The 17,894-nt window shown below is 36.8% G+C and overlaps 1 protein-coding gene across 1 annotated transcript in view; it reads left to right on the forward strand.

Moving 5' to 3' along the window:
* CNTN1 (contactin 1) overlaps positions 1-17,894 on the forward strand; it is a 209,199-nt gene that overhangs the window by 172,585 nt on the left and 18,720 nt on the right. Inside the window, exons 16-20 of the mRNA XM_064422452.1 lie at positions 250-408; positions 3,621-3,770; positions 7,103-7,173; positions 10,260-10,494; positions 14,000-14,103. Coding sequence (XP_064278522.1) covers positions 250-408; positions 3,621-3,770; positions 7,103-7,173; positions 10,260-10,494; positions 14,000-14,103 — 719 coding nt within the window. The remainder of the gene's footprint in view (positions 1-249; positions 409-3,620; positions 3,771-7,102; positions 7,174-10,259; positions 10,495-13,999; positions 14,104-17,894) is intronic.

The following is a 17,894-nucleotide window of genomic DNA, read 5'->3' on the forward strand; positions in this document are numbered from 1 at the left end:
GTTTTGTTTGGTAAAAAAAGTATCAACATTTTCAAAGTGTCATCTTTTCACTTAAGATTATCTCAATATTGATGAGGCAAGAATCATGGAAGTTTTATTTAGTAGTAATGAAATGCAAGAGCAGCAGTCCTCTGAATGAATCCATAGATTACTAAAGGTTGATGAACTTTAATACTTTCAGTGTATTTAATTTGTTAATTGTACTATTTTCTTTTTTTTTCTTTTTTTTTTTTTCTTTTTTTTTTCCAGGTCCTCCTGGCCCTCCTGGAGGTATTAGAGTAGAAGAAATTAGAGATACTGCTGTAGCACTTACCTGGAGTCGTGGAACAGACAATCATAGTCCTATTTCTAAATACACTATCCAGTCAAAAACCTTTCTATCTGAAGAGTGGAAAGATGCCAAAACAGGTAAGAGTAATGCCAGAAGAAATAAAGATAGTAAGTTTTAAAGTATGTTTGTTAGAAAGTTTGACTAATCAGAAAGTAATCACAGTAGAAGGAAACCAGGGAGGCAGTTGATGTCTCCTGCAGGTTTACTGTCCTGTCGGTGTCTTGTCAATTGTTTTGTTCCCATCATTTGGAGGGCCTGAACTGAATATCAAGAAATACAGAAAAGAACCAGCCAGAGTTGTTACCTGTTTTTTTGTCTCTTTCCTTGTTGCCTGAAACTTTCAACATCAACTTACTGGAATAATTAAAATTTATTTACAGGTTAATTTGGATGAAAAGCGGATGTTGTCGTTTCTGTATTTGTTATGGAGAAAGCTGGTTAAAATTGTCTGCTTTTTCCTGGGAGCACACTAAGTTCCAATTGCATTAAAACTGGCACCCCTAGAGAAAACATAGCTAAGATTATCTTTCTAACCACTGGATGTCATCATTGTGCCACAAAATTGCAGTTAAAGAGGAACCTACCTGAGCACAGGACATGCTACCTTTTTTTTTTTTTCAGGATTTAACATAAAAACATAAGTCTTCAAGTATTTTTAAGCTACTAGTACCTCTAAATGCTTTATGAAGGATAGCATTGTCACAAGCTATACAGAATTTTCCTATCAATATGTTTCATTATACCAGCCTTATAAATTACAACTTATGTGCTTTCCTATGGAATTAAGATATCACATACTCAGCATTTCTAAATACCAAGAACAGTAATAGTTTCAGTGATTGTCTTCCATTTAAATTTTCACTTGAAACTACAGACATGTAAGAAACAGACTGACATATTGAACTGAAAATCTGTTACATTTTTTTGGAGTGAAAAGTTAGAATATAGTAGGCCTTCTGCCTCAGATCATATTTTTCTTTCAGACTATGTAGTTCATATGAAGTTCACCTGGATATGATTGTCTCCATCAGCCTGCACTGATATTGGTGATAGGGCTTCCCCAGCCCCTTCTTATCTCTTGTATCTTGTTTAATGGCTTCTGTAAAATAGATTTCTTTGAACTTTAAAAAAAGTTAATGTAGAAATTAGAGCTGTTCAAATAGCTGATTAATTGTTTCGGTAAAAATACATGCAGGAAGGAGGATCCTTTTAGACTAGCCTCTTTTCTCAGAATAAGTTAATTTTATTTCTTATTCATTCTGCACTTTTCAATTAAAGAAAGTAAGGAAATGTGCAGAATGTCAGGTGGCAACTGATCCTGTTTTGTTTGTGCTGTGCATTACTGGAACTCGAAATGGAGGTCTAAGAGTTAACATAAGTGTTGGTTTCCAGTCTTCATTCTGTCTGACTCAGAGCAGAGCATTGAAACCACTCTTCCCACTTCTTGGGAAGATTCTCTACTTGCAATGTTATAGGCATGATGGGATGAACTTCTCTGCACCTCTGAAGTTCTCTGCTTCTCAGAATTATTTGAGACAGTCTTGGAGACATGTAAGACTTCAAGTCTTACCCTAAAGAATGCTGAGTGGGATTTACATCTTGGGTGGGATGGGGAGGAATCTAAATTGTTGAATTCCTTTTTAAAGGCACTAACACAAAATATATACATTATTAAGTTCTGAAAAGTTGAAAGTAACTATTCTGGTGTTTTCAAAATCATTACTTTTTCATTTGAACCATATTTATGAAATTTGTTAAATAGATGATTCCCTCAAAATAGATAAAATCATAGTAACCATCACTGGCATCACTGCAAGCTTTTACCTATTTGTTGAGCTGCTCCCATTTTGATTCAGTGTTAACTTTCAGATTAATGAAGCATGGTGAACAGTCCAAATTGATCTGTCACCAAATGTTTAGGCTATCAGTTAATGCTGCTAATTTTCAATGTATGAAACACGAAAATGTACTTTGGCATTGCCTTTTGGAAATATTGTTGTTATTACTACTGACATTATTCCCCCAACCAAATCATTCATCTCAGGTTTCATAATACTGAGTGTGTTTTGTGGAAGAAGTGTATTCTACTTCACAGCATGGAAATATGTATGAATGGATTATGTAATAAGTTGTTTACATTTATGTTGCCCTTTCCAGTTAAGGAGATCAGATTCTCATTGTGCCAAGTGTTCATAAATGTTCTGGGAATCTGTGGGACAGTAAAATTAAATCTAGAGATCAGACGTAGCCCAGAAAGGACATTTAAAGAATGTTTAATTTATAACACAACTTGGGTGACATGGAAGGTTTGTAATAGCTTTACTGACTAGACAGAAAAGTAGTTTGTGTAAGGATGAGGGAGGGTGGTGGTCAGGTAGAAAGAAAAATGGAAAGTGTGTTACTTTCTCCTTGGAGACCTTACTTTGGAATTAAATGTAACGATCATTAGGAAGAGGGAAGTAGTGTCACCATCTAGTGCTTACACTGTTGTTGCCTGTGTTTTTTGCAGGCATTGCATTTATATTTTCATTCCAAATCAGCTGTCTTTCCAGTGCAGAATATCTCAGTTCTCATCCTCCTCTGAACACAAGACTCTAATTTGACAAACAACTCTTGTTTGTATATAAATGAAAATCCTCTGTCTTTCCATAGCTGCAGACAGCTATGGAAACAACCCCTATTGTCTGTGAATTGCAGACAGTCATGAGTTACTCATTTTATTTATGATAAAGAAGCTAATCCTTAAGACAATTACAAGTCTTTTCACAGGAATTGCAAGAACATTTACATTTGTTGATCAGAACCAGATAGCAAGTTATAACATGCTCACTAATTAGGTGCACCAAATTAGGACATTTATAAACCCACTCTTCATCAATTGATTGAACCCTACATGTCTAGCCCTTGTCTGTCCATGTAATGAATTTTTATTTTACTGTTTCTGCATTATGAATTTCTCATTGCATTTGTCTGTAGGTAAAATGAAATTCTACAGCTACAATATATAATTAGTAAGGAACTACATAACTGCATGTACTAGTTCACACCCACTTAAAACTTACATGTCAATAAAGGTTTATCCAAGATAGTGTCATAGTTTCCAAATTCCCAGTCACTGCTGTGGGTACTCTTTGTAAAATGTGATATTCCTAATGTACAATGTCAAGTTTGCTTTAGTTTTCTATGTGTGGTTGCAGAATAGTGCAAGTTTTGTCACAATCAACCACACTGTTGCTGACCTAAGTATGAAAATGCTGTTTTCTAAAGCATTTAATCTTTTTTTTTTTAGACCCAGCAGATATTGAAGGAAATATGGAATCTGCTACAGTGATCGATTTAATTCCATGGATGGAATATGAATTCCGGATAATAGCAACAAACACTTTGGGGACAGGAGAGCCCAGCATGCCATCACCGAGGATTAGAACTGAAGGCGCTCGTACGTAAACAGAAAATGACAGGGTTTTTAAAATGTGTTTCGTAATTTTTACGTTTTTGTTCACCAATTTGGTAATTCTAGGTTTTACTTTAAAAAAAGCAGTTTATAAGATCCAGTGTGCAGAGAATATATTTTCAGCCACCCACTACTACAGATTGTAGTAAGCAAGTACCAAACTATGAAGATGTGCTAGCATCAAAGCAGACAGAAAAGAATGATATGACAAATTTGTCTTCATTGCTGAAATGGAATCATACTGCATCTTTCAGAGATCCCCCACTGTATCTGTCAGCCAGGCTGTGTGTGTATGAGTTTGGGAGTATGGTTCAGGACTTAGGGAAAAAACATGCATGTATTTAAGAAGGAAAATGTCCATTTGCCATTTGATTTGTATTCTAACTAAAGAATACATGACAGGCTATGTGTTCAACTGCATAGTGCCAGTTTTCTGCGATTGCAGGTTTGGTCTGGTGTCTTACGTCACATCATGTGACATTATCCAACACAATGTATTCTCTTATCAGTCTGGTTGCTCAGTGTTAATAGCTCAGAGCATATTTAAGGATATTCTTCAGGCTCAAGCACATCCTTTTTATAATGAATTCTTCAAAATGAGGACTTATGTGTTACTATTCCAGATAATACATTCTGGTTTGACAGTACAGAGGAGATAACAGCAGTGTCCTAGGGGGTAATGTGCCACTGCACAAAGACTGTGTCCAACAAAGCCTGTACGTCACAGAGTAGCACCCACTTGCAGTCAAGATTTCTTTACAATTGTTTCCCATAGCTTGAGTTTTGAAACTAAACATGAAAAACCAAAGTGTGGAAAACAGCTTTTGCAATTACACCTGCTAGGTCATAACTTTGATTAGATAGTATTTTCAAAGTAAAATGTATTTGCATTGTAAATTTCAAAACATTCATTAAAGGCGAATTTGGTCCATTACAATTTTGTTGCTTGGGGAGAAAGAAAAGAAATTGGTTAAATTATTTTGGATAAGGAAGGAAAAGCCTTGGAACTTTAATACTAAAGTAAAAAATAATCACTGCCTAGGAAATTGACTACTAGCATCATATGTTTAATGACTCAAGAGCTTCATTTGAAGGCCCAAGAATCTACAGGAGAAGTCTGGTGCATGATAGACATTTAAAAAATGTTAGAAAAGACATAGAGAAGGAGAGAAATAATGGGATACGGGTAGTGGGGAATGGGCAATAGGGGTGGTGTCCTGCATTTTGCAATGTGCTACATTCATGGCATTTTTGTAGTCTCCCCAAAAATGGCATATTTTCCAGCTTTGTAGTAGGATGTACCTCTTTTGCAAGAAGTGATATATTTAGTCTGTTGTCTGATTCCCCGGGCACAGCACCTTGCCCTGGCAGACTGAGTGACAGTTTTTGGCAAACCATGCAAAATGGTAGTATAGTCTTCTAAGGCATCAGTCAGCACTTCTTTCATGACAAAATAGGGTATAAATAATTTACAATTTACAGATTAACTTTTGCACCCAAGTGTGTTTTCTGCCAGGAGCTGGAATTTGTTATAAGCAGCAGTAGGATTTGGGTTGCACTGTCAATGTCAAGGGTACTACAGAAGCAGTATGCACAACTCTATGTACATTTTAATGTAATTCTGAAAAAGGTAAATAACAAACAAAAATCCATGTCTGCATTATTGTAGTTATTGTTAACATTTTCTGTGTTAAACAGTAACAAACAGTGCTGTGACTTTGTTGTACTATGTGGGTGTCAAATAATGTCTGTTACAGTTGTCAGCATCCTTTTCAATTTTGACTCTCTCAATTTTGAAGTCTCTCTATTTTTAATGAAACAGCTTGCTTCATCAATAACATTTCACAGTGATTTCTTGAAATTCAGTGGGTCGAGGTTTTATGTATTTTAGCTTCTGGGTGCATTAGAGTAATTGTCTAAGTATAGTTGTCTGAGTTAGTTACCTGGTCTTAAAAGAGAGAGAAACCTGGGCTTAATGGTTGAGAGAATGAGGATGATTCTTTTGAAAAGAATGACTTGTTAGACTTTAAACAGTCAGGTTTTTTCTGTTCTTTGGCAGCCTATCTTCTTTGACTACCTAATCATGCTAGCAACCTTCTGCTTCTAACATAGCTCTAAAGCTATATATTTATAATAGGTAGTGTGACTACAAGGTCAAGTAGCAAACTCCAGCTTTCTCTCAATTTGTCATATGTATGTTTAGTCTTGATCTCCACTAATTTGCTTTCAGAAAGGACAGAAATAAATAATACAAATCATGCACTGATTGCTGATTTAAATTTCAAATTTATTTTTACATACTTTTATCCTGTCTGAAAATATTAGTTCTACTCTGCTTTGTGTTCTTCTTCAGCTGACACTCAGAGAAGGCCTCAGCAAACGTCTTACTTACATAATGCTTGAGCACTATGACTTTCACTGAGTAGTGGAAAAACTGCCTGATCCTGTCAGAATTTTATTACACAAAGAACACATTAATATAGGTAGGGCATAGAGCTCATACATGCATATCTGAGGCAGAATTAATGCCCTGTAGATAAGTTGTGTGCTATGTTTTCAGTGGTACATTGTATGTCCATATTGAGTGACAGCAGATGAATACACAAACCTCACAGAGGATAGCAACAGAATCATTGCACTCAATTCGGAGTCTGAGAGAAATGACAATATAGGAATGATTTTATAATTAAGTCCTTGAAAGTATCCTGCTTTATTACCCAGCTGTGCACTAACAGATCATACTTCATTACACAGAATATCAGTGTAAAATACTGTGTAAAATCAGTGTAAAATTATAAAGTGCAATGCCAGTTTTGCTTAGGTACATCTACCCATCCTGAACACGACTATCAAGAAGACATGTACCACAAATATAAATACAGTTAGGCTGCCAGTGCCTCAAAGATAGACACATGTGTTTAACCTTACACACTGCAAGTGAACCCATTGAAGTAGGTGTAACTGATCACAGTGTACTGAGGTAATTACACGTGCAAGTCCACGGTGTTTGAGCCCTTGGCATACCAACATCTGAGAAAGCACAAGAACAATACACAGCGTGCTTCTGTTAAGACTTATGAGAAATTTTCCATTCCTGAATATTCAATTAAATATTTGTAGATAATACAAGGAGAAGGAAGAATGATTGCTAGCTATGGTTACAGCTGGCACATCTCCTGAAGCAGTAGCTATACATTACACTTGGCAGATGGCACACCATCATTACTTTAATTGTGTGTGCCACGTGTGCTCATTGGCCTTGCAGCTGTCTGCTGCATACTTTGTAGTAATTTTTCTTGTCTCTTCTGTTTCACTAGCACCTAATGTTGCTCCTTCTGATGTTGGAGGAGGGGGTGGAAGCAATCGAGAGCTGACAATAACATGGATGGTAAGTATTGCGCATGCAAGATGGCATGAAACCTGTACTATCTTATATCTGATCTTGCTCCTCCTGAAACCTGTGGATGCTTTGTCTCTGGGTCTTGTAAGAACAAAATTTGTATATAATATATAGTTTTTCAGACTTTTCTCATGAAAAAGTACATCAAAAGGAATGAGGAAGAGAGTACCTTAGGGGTTCGCATGTTGGACATTCCTAAAATATCGTCTAAAACATTCTAAAGTCAAGGGATTGAAACACATACTATGATTTTGCATCATTAAAAGCAGTCTTCATTCTGCTGTTGAAGCAATGGTTTTGAAAACTTACCTATACTGTGGCTATAGGTAAAGCAAGAAGGGAAAAGAAACACCAAGGTAAGAGGAAAGAAAATCGTAGTACAGGAGATAAGGATTTATAAACAAAGTTGCATAGGCAAAAGTAGCATGAAATAGAGAATTGAAATCTACTGCAGGGTATTTGGGAAGCTAGGGAGAAGAAATAAAAAAAAATATTGTTGAATTCATGTCAGAGCCTATCAGTAGCCAGGAAAAACTAAGTTACAGCAGCATTACCTCTGGCAAAGAAAGATGGTTGTGTTACGCTTGAGAAAATTACCAAGTTTGTTTTCTGTTGACCTCTCCGTTCACTGTTGTAGGGCTGTGAGATACATAAGCACATTTTGCCATTTGTCTTTTGGGGAATAATTGTTTCATTGTAGCAGCTGAATTGCCTCTAGGAAGAGTGCTTTTTCTTGGGGGAAGTAATGTAAGGATGTCAAAATTCCAATTGCTTGTATGTTGTATAGGGATTCTCCTTATGAATATGCACATTTTAATCCATATGCATATTTCCTTCTTTTTGTACTTAGGATTGATCAAATATCTGTGAAAGTTCTCAAGTATGACAGAAATAGCCAGCCACATCTTTGAGCCATCATATTTGTGCTTTCCTGTCTGGGGTATTTGAGGGGTTTTGTTTTTTTTTTTTCTTAACTGAGTGCAAAATATTTATTCAATCTTCCTAAGTATTTTGAAAGAAAATATTTATAAGTTTCTGAAAAAAGAGGTCCACAGTTCTGTTACAATATAGTTTGTGTCTTAGTTTCCCTAATAATAGGTTAGGAAGTGTCTTAATTGGCTTAATTCCGGTTTCTTTATTTTTGAAGAGCAAAAGAACACATGCAATGGGCAGATGCAGAAGACCTAGATTATTTTACTTCACAAGCTTTTCTTCTAAAAATTTTAACAAACTACAGAGCTGCTTCTGGCATTGTATGTGAAGACTGGTACTCGTGGCATTTCCAATACAGTGATAACTTGGCTATGACCAAACTAAAAAGGGAAAATATAACCAGGAGAATAGTGACTAATGCAAGACCAGAAGTACAAGACCAGTTTAGTATTTCTTGTAGACCCAGGCAGGTTTATATTCTCATTATTTGTCTTACCTAATGTTATACTTTTCACATCTGTTCTGGGTAGCTCCTTTAGTGAGATAAATTAAGCATGGCTTCAAGTATTTGTTTCCCAAGAATCTTCTATCCTATTGGTTTTTAAATAGAGACTGTAGACTCACAGAGTCTGACAGACAACAATATATCTATCTGTAAAGCTAAGATTAAAATATATATTGATTCCCCCAAATGTGCTGACATTTGCATATGCTACTCTGAATAGTCCTTAATTAAGAAGAGAAGAACAAAATGTATGGCAGGTTCACATGTTGCTGCCAACCTCTTTTCAGCTTCTTCTATGATTCATAAGCCCAGGTTGAATGAGACAGCCAGAGATGCAATCAAAGCTCTTCTAAAACTTGTTTTGAAAGAGGAACTGAGAAGGAGAGCTAGGAGTGGCATGCCTATTCTTCCTCATTTTTCCCCATTTATGTTTCCCTCTCCCATTTTCTTTTTCAAAGTTTTCAGTGGATTCTGCAAACTATTCAGCTACTTATTAGGTGCAGCCATTGGAAGGAAAGCTGCTTTCAAATTTCATATAAGACCTTTCAGAGTATAATTTTTATGTGCCATCCCTGGTTTCCAAAGTTTGCTCTGGCTGAAAATCATTCTGAGGCTAGGGCCTCATCCAGTCTGCATACTTTGGCATATGAGATCTAATTCTGGTTTATTTTAAACATTTAGTTACATTTAGTCATAGATTCAGAAGATCAGCTACATGGAAGTTTCATAAAACCTTGCTCAGAATATCTCCACACATGTTAGCTGAAGTGCTGCAGTAGAGGACAAACACCTAAGGAGAATAATTACTCTCTGTGTCACCTCTCCAAGATCTTTGCCTCAAGATAAGCTATTTCATCTCTGTAAGGTTTCCATTAGGGAAAAAGATGATGCAGAAAGCTTATTTTCAAAGGATGCTTCTGGTCAACCTCCTGATGCACAAATGAATGATGTTATTTTGGCTGGTTGGGTACAGTGAATACCTTGAATGCCTGTATTGAAAGTGGGAGTAATTTCATTAAAAGATTTGCCAGTTAGAAGCTAGGTAGTCTAAATCAGCATCTGGATCCCCTCCATCATCAGTGAAAAGTGGTAGGATAAGTCATTCTTTGGATGTGTCCATCTTTCTTTGTCAGCTGTGCCATTGCCTAGCTGACAGACTTTCAGTAAATTAATATAATTTGGGCCAGCCATATAGATTTTCTCTTCACTGTGATTCTTTTGCAGGAATACCTATCTCCACACATACATGGACCCCTATACTGGCATAATATGTCTGTGTTACATATCTGCTGTGCCTCGTTCCTTCGGTCTTTTTTTCTGCAGCCGCGTTATTACATAATTATTCTTGGTTTCTTTCTGTGGGAGATAACATGATGTGTGTTGCACTGAGTTCAGATGTTGGTCATCTGGGGAAAAAGTTATTAAAGTGTTTTCCTAGAAAATACACTAATACTGGTTATCTAACAGGGCCTATTTTAAAGGGGGTGGAAGCAAGCCATTGAAGGAAACCAGGATGAAATGGAGGTTTAGTTCAGTATTTTTACAATATACATATCAATGCTTTGTGCATTATTTTTATTTAATTCTAGATCTAGCTGTTTAGCAAAAATTAACATTTTATTTTTTGTCTCTACAGCCTTTGTCAAGAGAATACCACTATGGCAATAACTTTGGTTATATAGTGGCCTTCAAGCCATTTGGTGAGAAAGAATGGAGAAGAGTTACAGTTACTAACCCTGAAATTGGCCGATATGTCCACAAGGATGAATCAATGCCACCTTCAACTCAGTATCAAGTAAAAGTGAAAGCTTTTAACAACAAAGGGGATGGGCCGTTCAGCCTCACTGCTGTCATTTATTCAGCACAAGATGGTGAGTAAATGTTCCAAATGAGTTTTACACTGTGGGTCCAGATCAGCACTACCAACATCAGTAGAACCTTGTCCTTGGCACTGATTTGTACAGCAGGATACATCTTCAGCAGGGAAGTTGTGCATTGCTTGCACAAAACTCTTGTTCTGAGAGCCCAGCTTCCACTTTCTGCTTTCTCTGTAATGCAGAGCACTTGGCTGTACTTACTGGCAATAAGCAATACACAGCAGGATGCAAGATTCTTCACACAGCTTCTTAAAAGATTTAAGAATATTGAAAAAAAAATTCTCTTCACAGTGGTTGCCTAAAACATTTAGATCTTTATTCAGCAATGTCTCTGTGATCTTAATACATGTATTTGATGTATGCTTAATTTTCTTCTTCTTAACAGACCACACTAAAGCCTAGTATTTGAGGTCAGTATCAGAATTTAGCCCAAAATTGTGAAGGAATGATAGTTCAATTGTATCTAGTTACATTTCCAGCATGTTTAGAGTCTCATATAAATTATCCCTGTTATATATTTTATTCTGGTTTGCATGTTAGAGCTATCAAGTGAGCAATTTAATAGAAACCTCTTTCACATTCCATTAAAATATTTTTCTTAATTCTTACTGTAATTCTTACTGTTTCACATGCTGTGATCTTTAAGGCTGAAGTTTAAATGACATTTCCAAACTTAGAAGAAGAGAGAAAGTATTGGAAGAAAGTTTACTTTAAATCAGAAGAAATATATACAACATTTTTAATTGCGTTATCATCACTCAAGCCTGTTCTAAAAAAATGCAGTTTATTAATTTCTGCCAGAAACCCCAAAAACTGCTAGTATTTTTCTTTCCATAGAGCAAAATCTCCACAGTCAACAGATGTAGACCAAAGAGCCAAGAGGGAGGGATATGATAACAGGGCCACATTCTCACACTTCCGCTTCTGTGCTGTACTCTGTGTACTTTATGGGAGATTTATATTCATGGTTCCCATTAGCACTAATGGGAACTTCGCTCACAAATCGGCCACACACAGAGAAAAGACAGAAAAGTCCTCAACACCAAGCTGGCTGATGGAGATAATACTAATCTTTTTTCTCAGGAAAGCACACCTTAGCAAATATTCTTCAACAGCTGCTGCAACAACAGAGAGGGGATTTTTTTGCAATTGTAGAAGTGTGTTAGTAAATAGCTATGGTGTAAAGAAAGGAATATCAGTCAAATTACACTTAAGTATCATCCCTCCTCAGAGACTTTATCAACAACTGACTGATAAGCTCCCACGTGTTTATGTTAGGATTATCCATACCATGTCAGGAGTGGTAAGTGTGTTTGTATGGTCTCCAAGTTCAGGGAAATGGTAGAGCCTAGTAGCTCAAAAAGACAGAGGAAAAGCAAATGTGCAGTAGGGCCAGCTTCCAGATAAAGAGGTCACTTGAGTGGCTGCTGATGTTCTAACACACACTTTAGCAAAGTGCAGATACCTGATGAAAAACGTTTGTGGTTAAATGATTCCAGATGCAGACTGCAAAAGAAATAGAAGCTCAGTGAACCTACTCCTTTGATTTCAAGCACAAGAGTACAAACCTTACCTGTGAGTAGTGCTCACAGATCCTGTGCGAAGCTGTGACCCTGACTACTGCCTGTATCCTATCCAGGAACTTCAGGGCTGGTTAGAAGAAATTTTTCCAAGAGATGTAATGGAAGTTACTTTGAAGAGTATTGAGGAGAGAGTTGTCTCCTGGACATCTCCGGCATTAGCACATGAACAAAATCACTTCCATACCTTGTAGCATGCTTACTGGCTGCCAACCTGAACTTAGTATAGTTTTGCTTAGAAGATATTGTGTGATGACCAATATATTTTCAGTGAAAAGACTGTATTGTGATGAACACGTGATTTCTCTTTTTATCGGTAGAAATAATGAATTAGAAGGCTGGAGGAAAGCAACTGATGCCATCTTTCTGGCTCGGGAGAGGCTGCAAAATATTTATAGAACATAAATGACAAATAGGGATGTAAATTATTTGCAGCTCATAAGCAAACATGAGGAGATGAAATATTGTTAGAGTATTGTATCAGCAAAAGCCCTGGCAGCTGAAACTTTTCAGTATGAAATTTTTTTGAAAGTTCTCTAATTGATACAGTAGAGTCTGACAGTGGTTTGGGAATAGATGAGATGATCACAGCTATTCCACCTATACTTCTGTACCCATACAGATGTGTATAAATATCCATATATACGTAAGTATAGTGACAGCTTTTCCACTAAGTTGTGTATTCTATAATAGATCTGTGTTTCTCTAGTTGTAACTCTGGGCATTGTTATTCCCTTCAGTGACTAGGAAATTTCTGTGTTCCCAGAGAATAAGCCAAGTTCCATGTCTGACAACTGCTAGTCATATCTGCCATTGCTAGTAGTGAGTAATGATTGCTAGTAATGAGTGCACAGGCCTCTCGCTTATCTAAATTCCTGTCATTGTGAAAACAATTTTGCAATAATGTATAATTTTTTAATTAGACATTTGCATTATTAACAGCCATTGAAAGACAATTACAAAAGGTAACTTTGCATATAAGATTATTTTGTTACCTAGGATACTTTTCATGAGAGATGTTAGTGATTTTTTTCCTTAACAGTGGCTGTTTTGATGCATAGTTGACTGGATGCCCAGTTGGAAGATTAGGTATATGAAAGCTTTCCTCAGCTAGGGCTGCCATGCCTGTCTGTTGCAACTTGTTTCAAAAGGTTCACGACAGAGAACTGTTGTTAACTTGGAAAACTTTATCTTTTGCAGACATTGCTAAGTTTATGCCTTTCTTTATTCCTTACCTCATTTAAAATTCAAGCAGAGTGAAATGAAACTAGACTGTAATATTCTAAGCCCTGGATAAAGGTCAATCACATTATGATGGTCTGTACTCTGTTGTCTGCTGTTCAGAACTAAGAATACAAACAAAATCAACCTTATAATGTATGCCTTACTGAAAGGTGTTTTGGATTATTTCATACCTATGTTCAAGCTTATATGTGCTGCTGGACAGCTGTGTATCTAATATCTGCTCTCACAAAAAAAAATTGTATTATTAGGACTGAGCTTGTGTTAGTTACACAAGTATTTGTGTGTAACTAACTTTAAAAATCTTATGTATATAATATGTGAGCTGCTGTGCCATTTAGTAAAAGATCACTGGATGCTTCAAAGGCTTTATCAAAGACTGTTTTCAGTTTACACAAATTTCAGTATGAAATCTGTTGAAGCGTAAAAATATGTAGTCTGAGCCAACAGGATCATTGCTTTGTTTTTACAGCGTTATTTTCCTTACAGATCATCACTGGACTTGAAGTTTACTCAAGAAAAACCAGATTAAATACTAACACATCTCAGTGATGTCAGGAAAATTATATAAAATACTGAAAATAATATAAAATACTGAAGGCAGGAGAATCCCTGTGAACAAGTATAAGATTACCACAGGATTAGATTGAACGTTTAACATATGTTTCATCTTCCAGCTCCAACTGAAATACCTACAGATGTGAGTGTAAAGGTTTTGTCATCTTCTGAAATGTCTGTTTCTTGGCACCATGTTTCTGATAAATCTGTGGAGGGATATCAGGTGAGTTTAGTAGCGACACTGTCAATCTATTTATTAATTTACTGTCAGTAGTTAGGGCCAACAATAATTCCTACTCTGGCATTCCATCTTTTAGAGTTCACTTCTCTTTAGTTGGCATTTTGCGTCTTGAAAAACAAATGTCAAAACCAGTATAACAGAGACACTGCTATTGTGCAAGACAGTGATGTTTTCTTGAAGGTTTCTATTCTCTGCGTGAAAAAGAGCTTCATGTTCCATCAGGTCCATCTCAATGGTGAAAATTGTTCTTGTCCTTCTGCAGAGATAACAACAAGCACAGACTGGGTACAATGAGAAATGGCCGTGTAGTACTGTAGCAGGGAAAACTTAACATCATCCATGCCCAGTGGATGCTGGCAAACTCTGCAATGTACAGTCTGCTTACTTTGACTGCAACCCAAAATAGGGGTTTGGGTCTTTAGTTTGTTAGTGACTTACCTTGGGATTTAAGTTTTCAGCTACTTGAGGATACCCTCTATGTTCCAAAATTAGGTCATGCAAATGAGTAGCAATCTCATAGAATGTATTTTTAAAATTAAAATCTATTAATAAATAAGTAATACTTGGGGTTTTTTTCATTTCCTGGTCTCTGTTTCTGTCTCCATGAGATTTATGTAAAACTTTTGTCATACTGTAACAAGAATAATGTCCCATGTAAAGGTTGATTTTATACATTCGAAATGTAAAGTCTTAAAATTACAAAAAGAGGGCACTGGGGCTTGAAATTAAGACACTAATATCAGTGGTAACTCCTAATTTACTAAGGCAGCCCACTGGTTTGGTGTCTCATAGAGATTTTGCAGTTAGAATAGGATGGACAAATGGATGTTAATATTTGTGAACTGAGCCTGAACAGCCCTGTAGCAGCGTTGCACTGCCAGGCTGGACAGTCAGCCCAGAAGCTGAAGCCTTCACATGCAGAACACACACCTGGCAGGCACGCACCCGGGGACTTCGGGAGTGTGGAGAGTGCCAACTGGTGGAGAGTGGCAGGTGCTCTCTTTGGTGGATAGAACAGCAACAAGGAGTGCTGGTGGAGGCTGGGATTACAGTTGTGATGGATCATGAAGATGGATGTTCAGAGTTGTAGTAGGGAATAAGGTAGTAAAGCAGGAGGAGCAAAGATAAATGTGGAAAGAACATGGTAGGAGAACATGCCCATAGGCAACCCATGTTTGACCATTTTTTTAAATTTTACCTTATTTGAGATAAAGACATCTGAGTTGTGTCAGGGGACATCAGGGGAAGAAGGGAGGAGAGAGGATTTAGCAGGAAAGACCAGGATGAATGGAATAGTCAATAGAAAAAACAAAAAAAGAAAAAAAAATCAGAAATGTAGGGGCTCTTTGGGCTGAAAAGAGAATAACTGTTAGAAAGGTGGAATATCCTGGGAATGGACCATTTGCTACATGACTATGGATGTTTGGGGTGTGGCCTTGTTTTGATAGCTGTAGTGTAATTTACTCTACCTATTCCTGGAGAAATACACTTTCACAAATTCAGCGTGAACTGACTGGCTTGTACATGTACAATGAAGAGCTACATTAGAATATAAATGTCTTCTTTTTTTTCCCCTTCTTTTTCTAAGACAATCTTCTGATTATCAGGACTATGTAAAAGGTTCCATCTGGCTAGATGATAAACAGTCTGATAGTCCCAAATTACTGCCCCAAAATGCTCAATAAGGTGTTAATTCTGAGATATTTTTCCCCAGGGCAATCACTAGTCTCACTCTAGTAGAGGGGAAAGCAGCAAAAGGAAACTCCATGCTTCTTCACTGAGAATAAAGACTTGTGTTCCTGAAGATCAGAACCCCCATGAGTCCTGAAGGAGCCATAGGACAGGGCAAAAATAGAAAGGGGTTGTTCTGGAGGGTTAAGGCTGCAGATAACATTTGTGAAGTTGCACTAAAAGTTGCGGTGGAAGGAGCATTCAAAGTTCATTACAAAATTCTAGTAACTGTCTCTGGAAGGCTCTGTGTTTATTGGCATTGATTAATAGTTACCTTTAAATTACTGCTCAGGTGTAACACAGGTTAATAGAAACCATCATTCACCAGAGTACCTTCTCAGTTTCCTTTTGGTCTTTATTATTTCTTGAAAATTGCATAATTGACTTTTGAATGCTAGAATTTAAGAGGTGGGAGTGCCCTGAGCAAAGAACCTGAGGTATTTCACCTGTGACACAATGCTTCTCACACCAGGAGGAGTCAGATTTTCCTGACACTAATGCATACTGTCAGGATGACTGCCCCCATGGTGATGAGTGTGAGCTGATACATTTTGCCATTACAGAGGAGTATCCTCACCTCACACTTAAGAACAGATAAAGTATGAAAATTATCTCCATCCATATAGAGAATGTAAGATTGATGAGTTCTTACAATAGACTGCTTACAGCCACATCTCTGCAGTGCATGCAGCACTAGTGACACTATCTGTACTTCGTGTTGCTTCTGTGCAATAGGTGTAGGTTTATTTTATTAAACAAATTTATCACTACTCACCACCATTGTCTCCTCTAGACTGAAATATGCTACTAGCATTCTTTCTCAATACGAGTAAAGTATATTTTTGTGTCCTACATAGAACCTTCAAGAAAATGGAAGCTTTTTTTCACAACACTTACAGAAACAGTTTCAGTATATGAAAGTTTGAACAGAGGAGAAGACCATGAAACACAGGTTTTCCCCTGATTTTTAGCACAGAGGGCTGCACTAATTCATGATGGCTAAGGCATTCCTTCGCACAAATCACAATTGGCTGATTTCCCACAAAAACTTTAGAGCTTGGCTGAAATCCCCTTCTGTGTCCTCTGGGATGGATTACCCTAACACAGTAAATGCAGAGCACCAGGAATAAGAACGCTGTCTGGGGCTACCATATAAGCTCTTTAAAAGAGAGAGGAGCTACTCAGTAGAGTGGGGAAATGTGACCCCTTGAAGCAATGTGACATTTAATTCTAAAGGTAAGAAAGAAATTTCCAAATTATTTCAAGAAAGTTTAAAATTATTTAAAAATAAAGTGAGAAATATAGGAATAGTATAAAGAAGACAGTAGTTTTCTTAGCTCTTGGGGAATTGATTTATTTTATCTTTTCCATGAGTTGTTCCAATGATCCAAATATGTAAATATGGCTGTGTATTAGAGAAGAACTTTGTGTTCATGATATATAGCTCACACACTATAGGAGTAAAGTCTACAACATTGCAGCCAAGAACTATTGTATTTGGGATTTAAATTTTATTTAATCTTTAAATTTTATTACTTTTGTCTGAAACTTGCATTTTCATTCATTGTTCTCGCTTGACTTGTTTGATGTGCTATCTTACTCTTGTATTACACCATTAACCTCCCTGTAGTGCAAACGAACATTAAGATTGTTAGAACCTTTGCAAGGCAGAGGAATTGAAAGGCTTCCAGAATATGCCACATGATTAATAAAAGGTTCATATAAAATGTGTTTTCTATCTTTAGGTAAAGCTGTTACTTAATTAACATAATAGAAAGTACTTAAAAAAAATTATTATTTTTAGTATGATCTAATGGCCAGCTAAAATCAACAACAAAGATACTATTGGTCCTGTCATGGTTAATAAACTTTTGGCCACCTAGAACTTTGCAGACATTCTTTTGCTGCAGGCTAGAAACTTGTTTGAACTTAGAGATAGACATGACGTTCTCTAGCTCCTGATGTACACGCCCTCTCTCATCTGAGTCAGCCACTTACTGTTAACACCTCATGGTGTACAGCTGGTTGCATTCAACAAGACC

Source organism: Passer domesticus, chromosome 5 (genome assembly GCF_036417665.1).
Source record: "Passer domesticus isolate bPasDom1 chromosome 5, bPasDom1.hap1, whole genome shotgun sequence".
In the NCBI taxonomy this organism is placed as follows: domain Eukaryota; kingdom Metazoa; phylum Chordata; class Aves; order Passeriformes; family Passeridae; genus Passer; species Passer domesticus.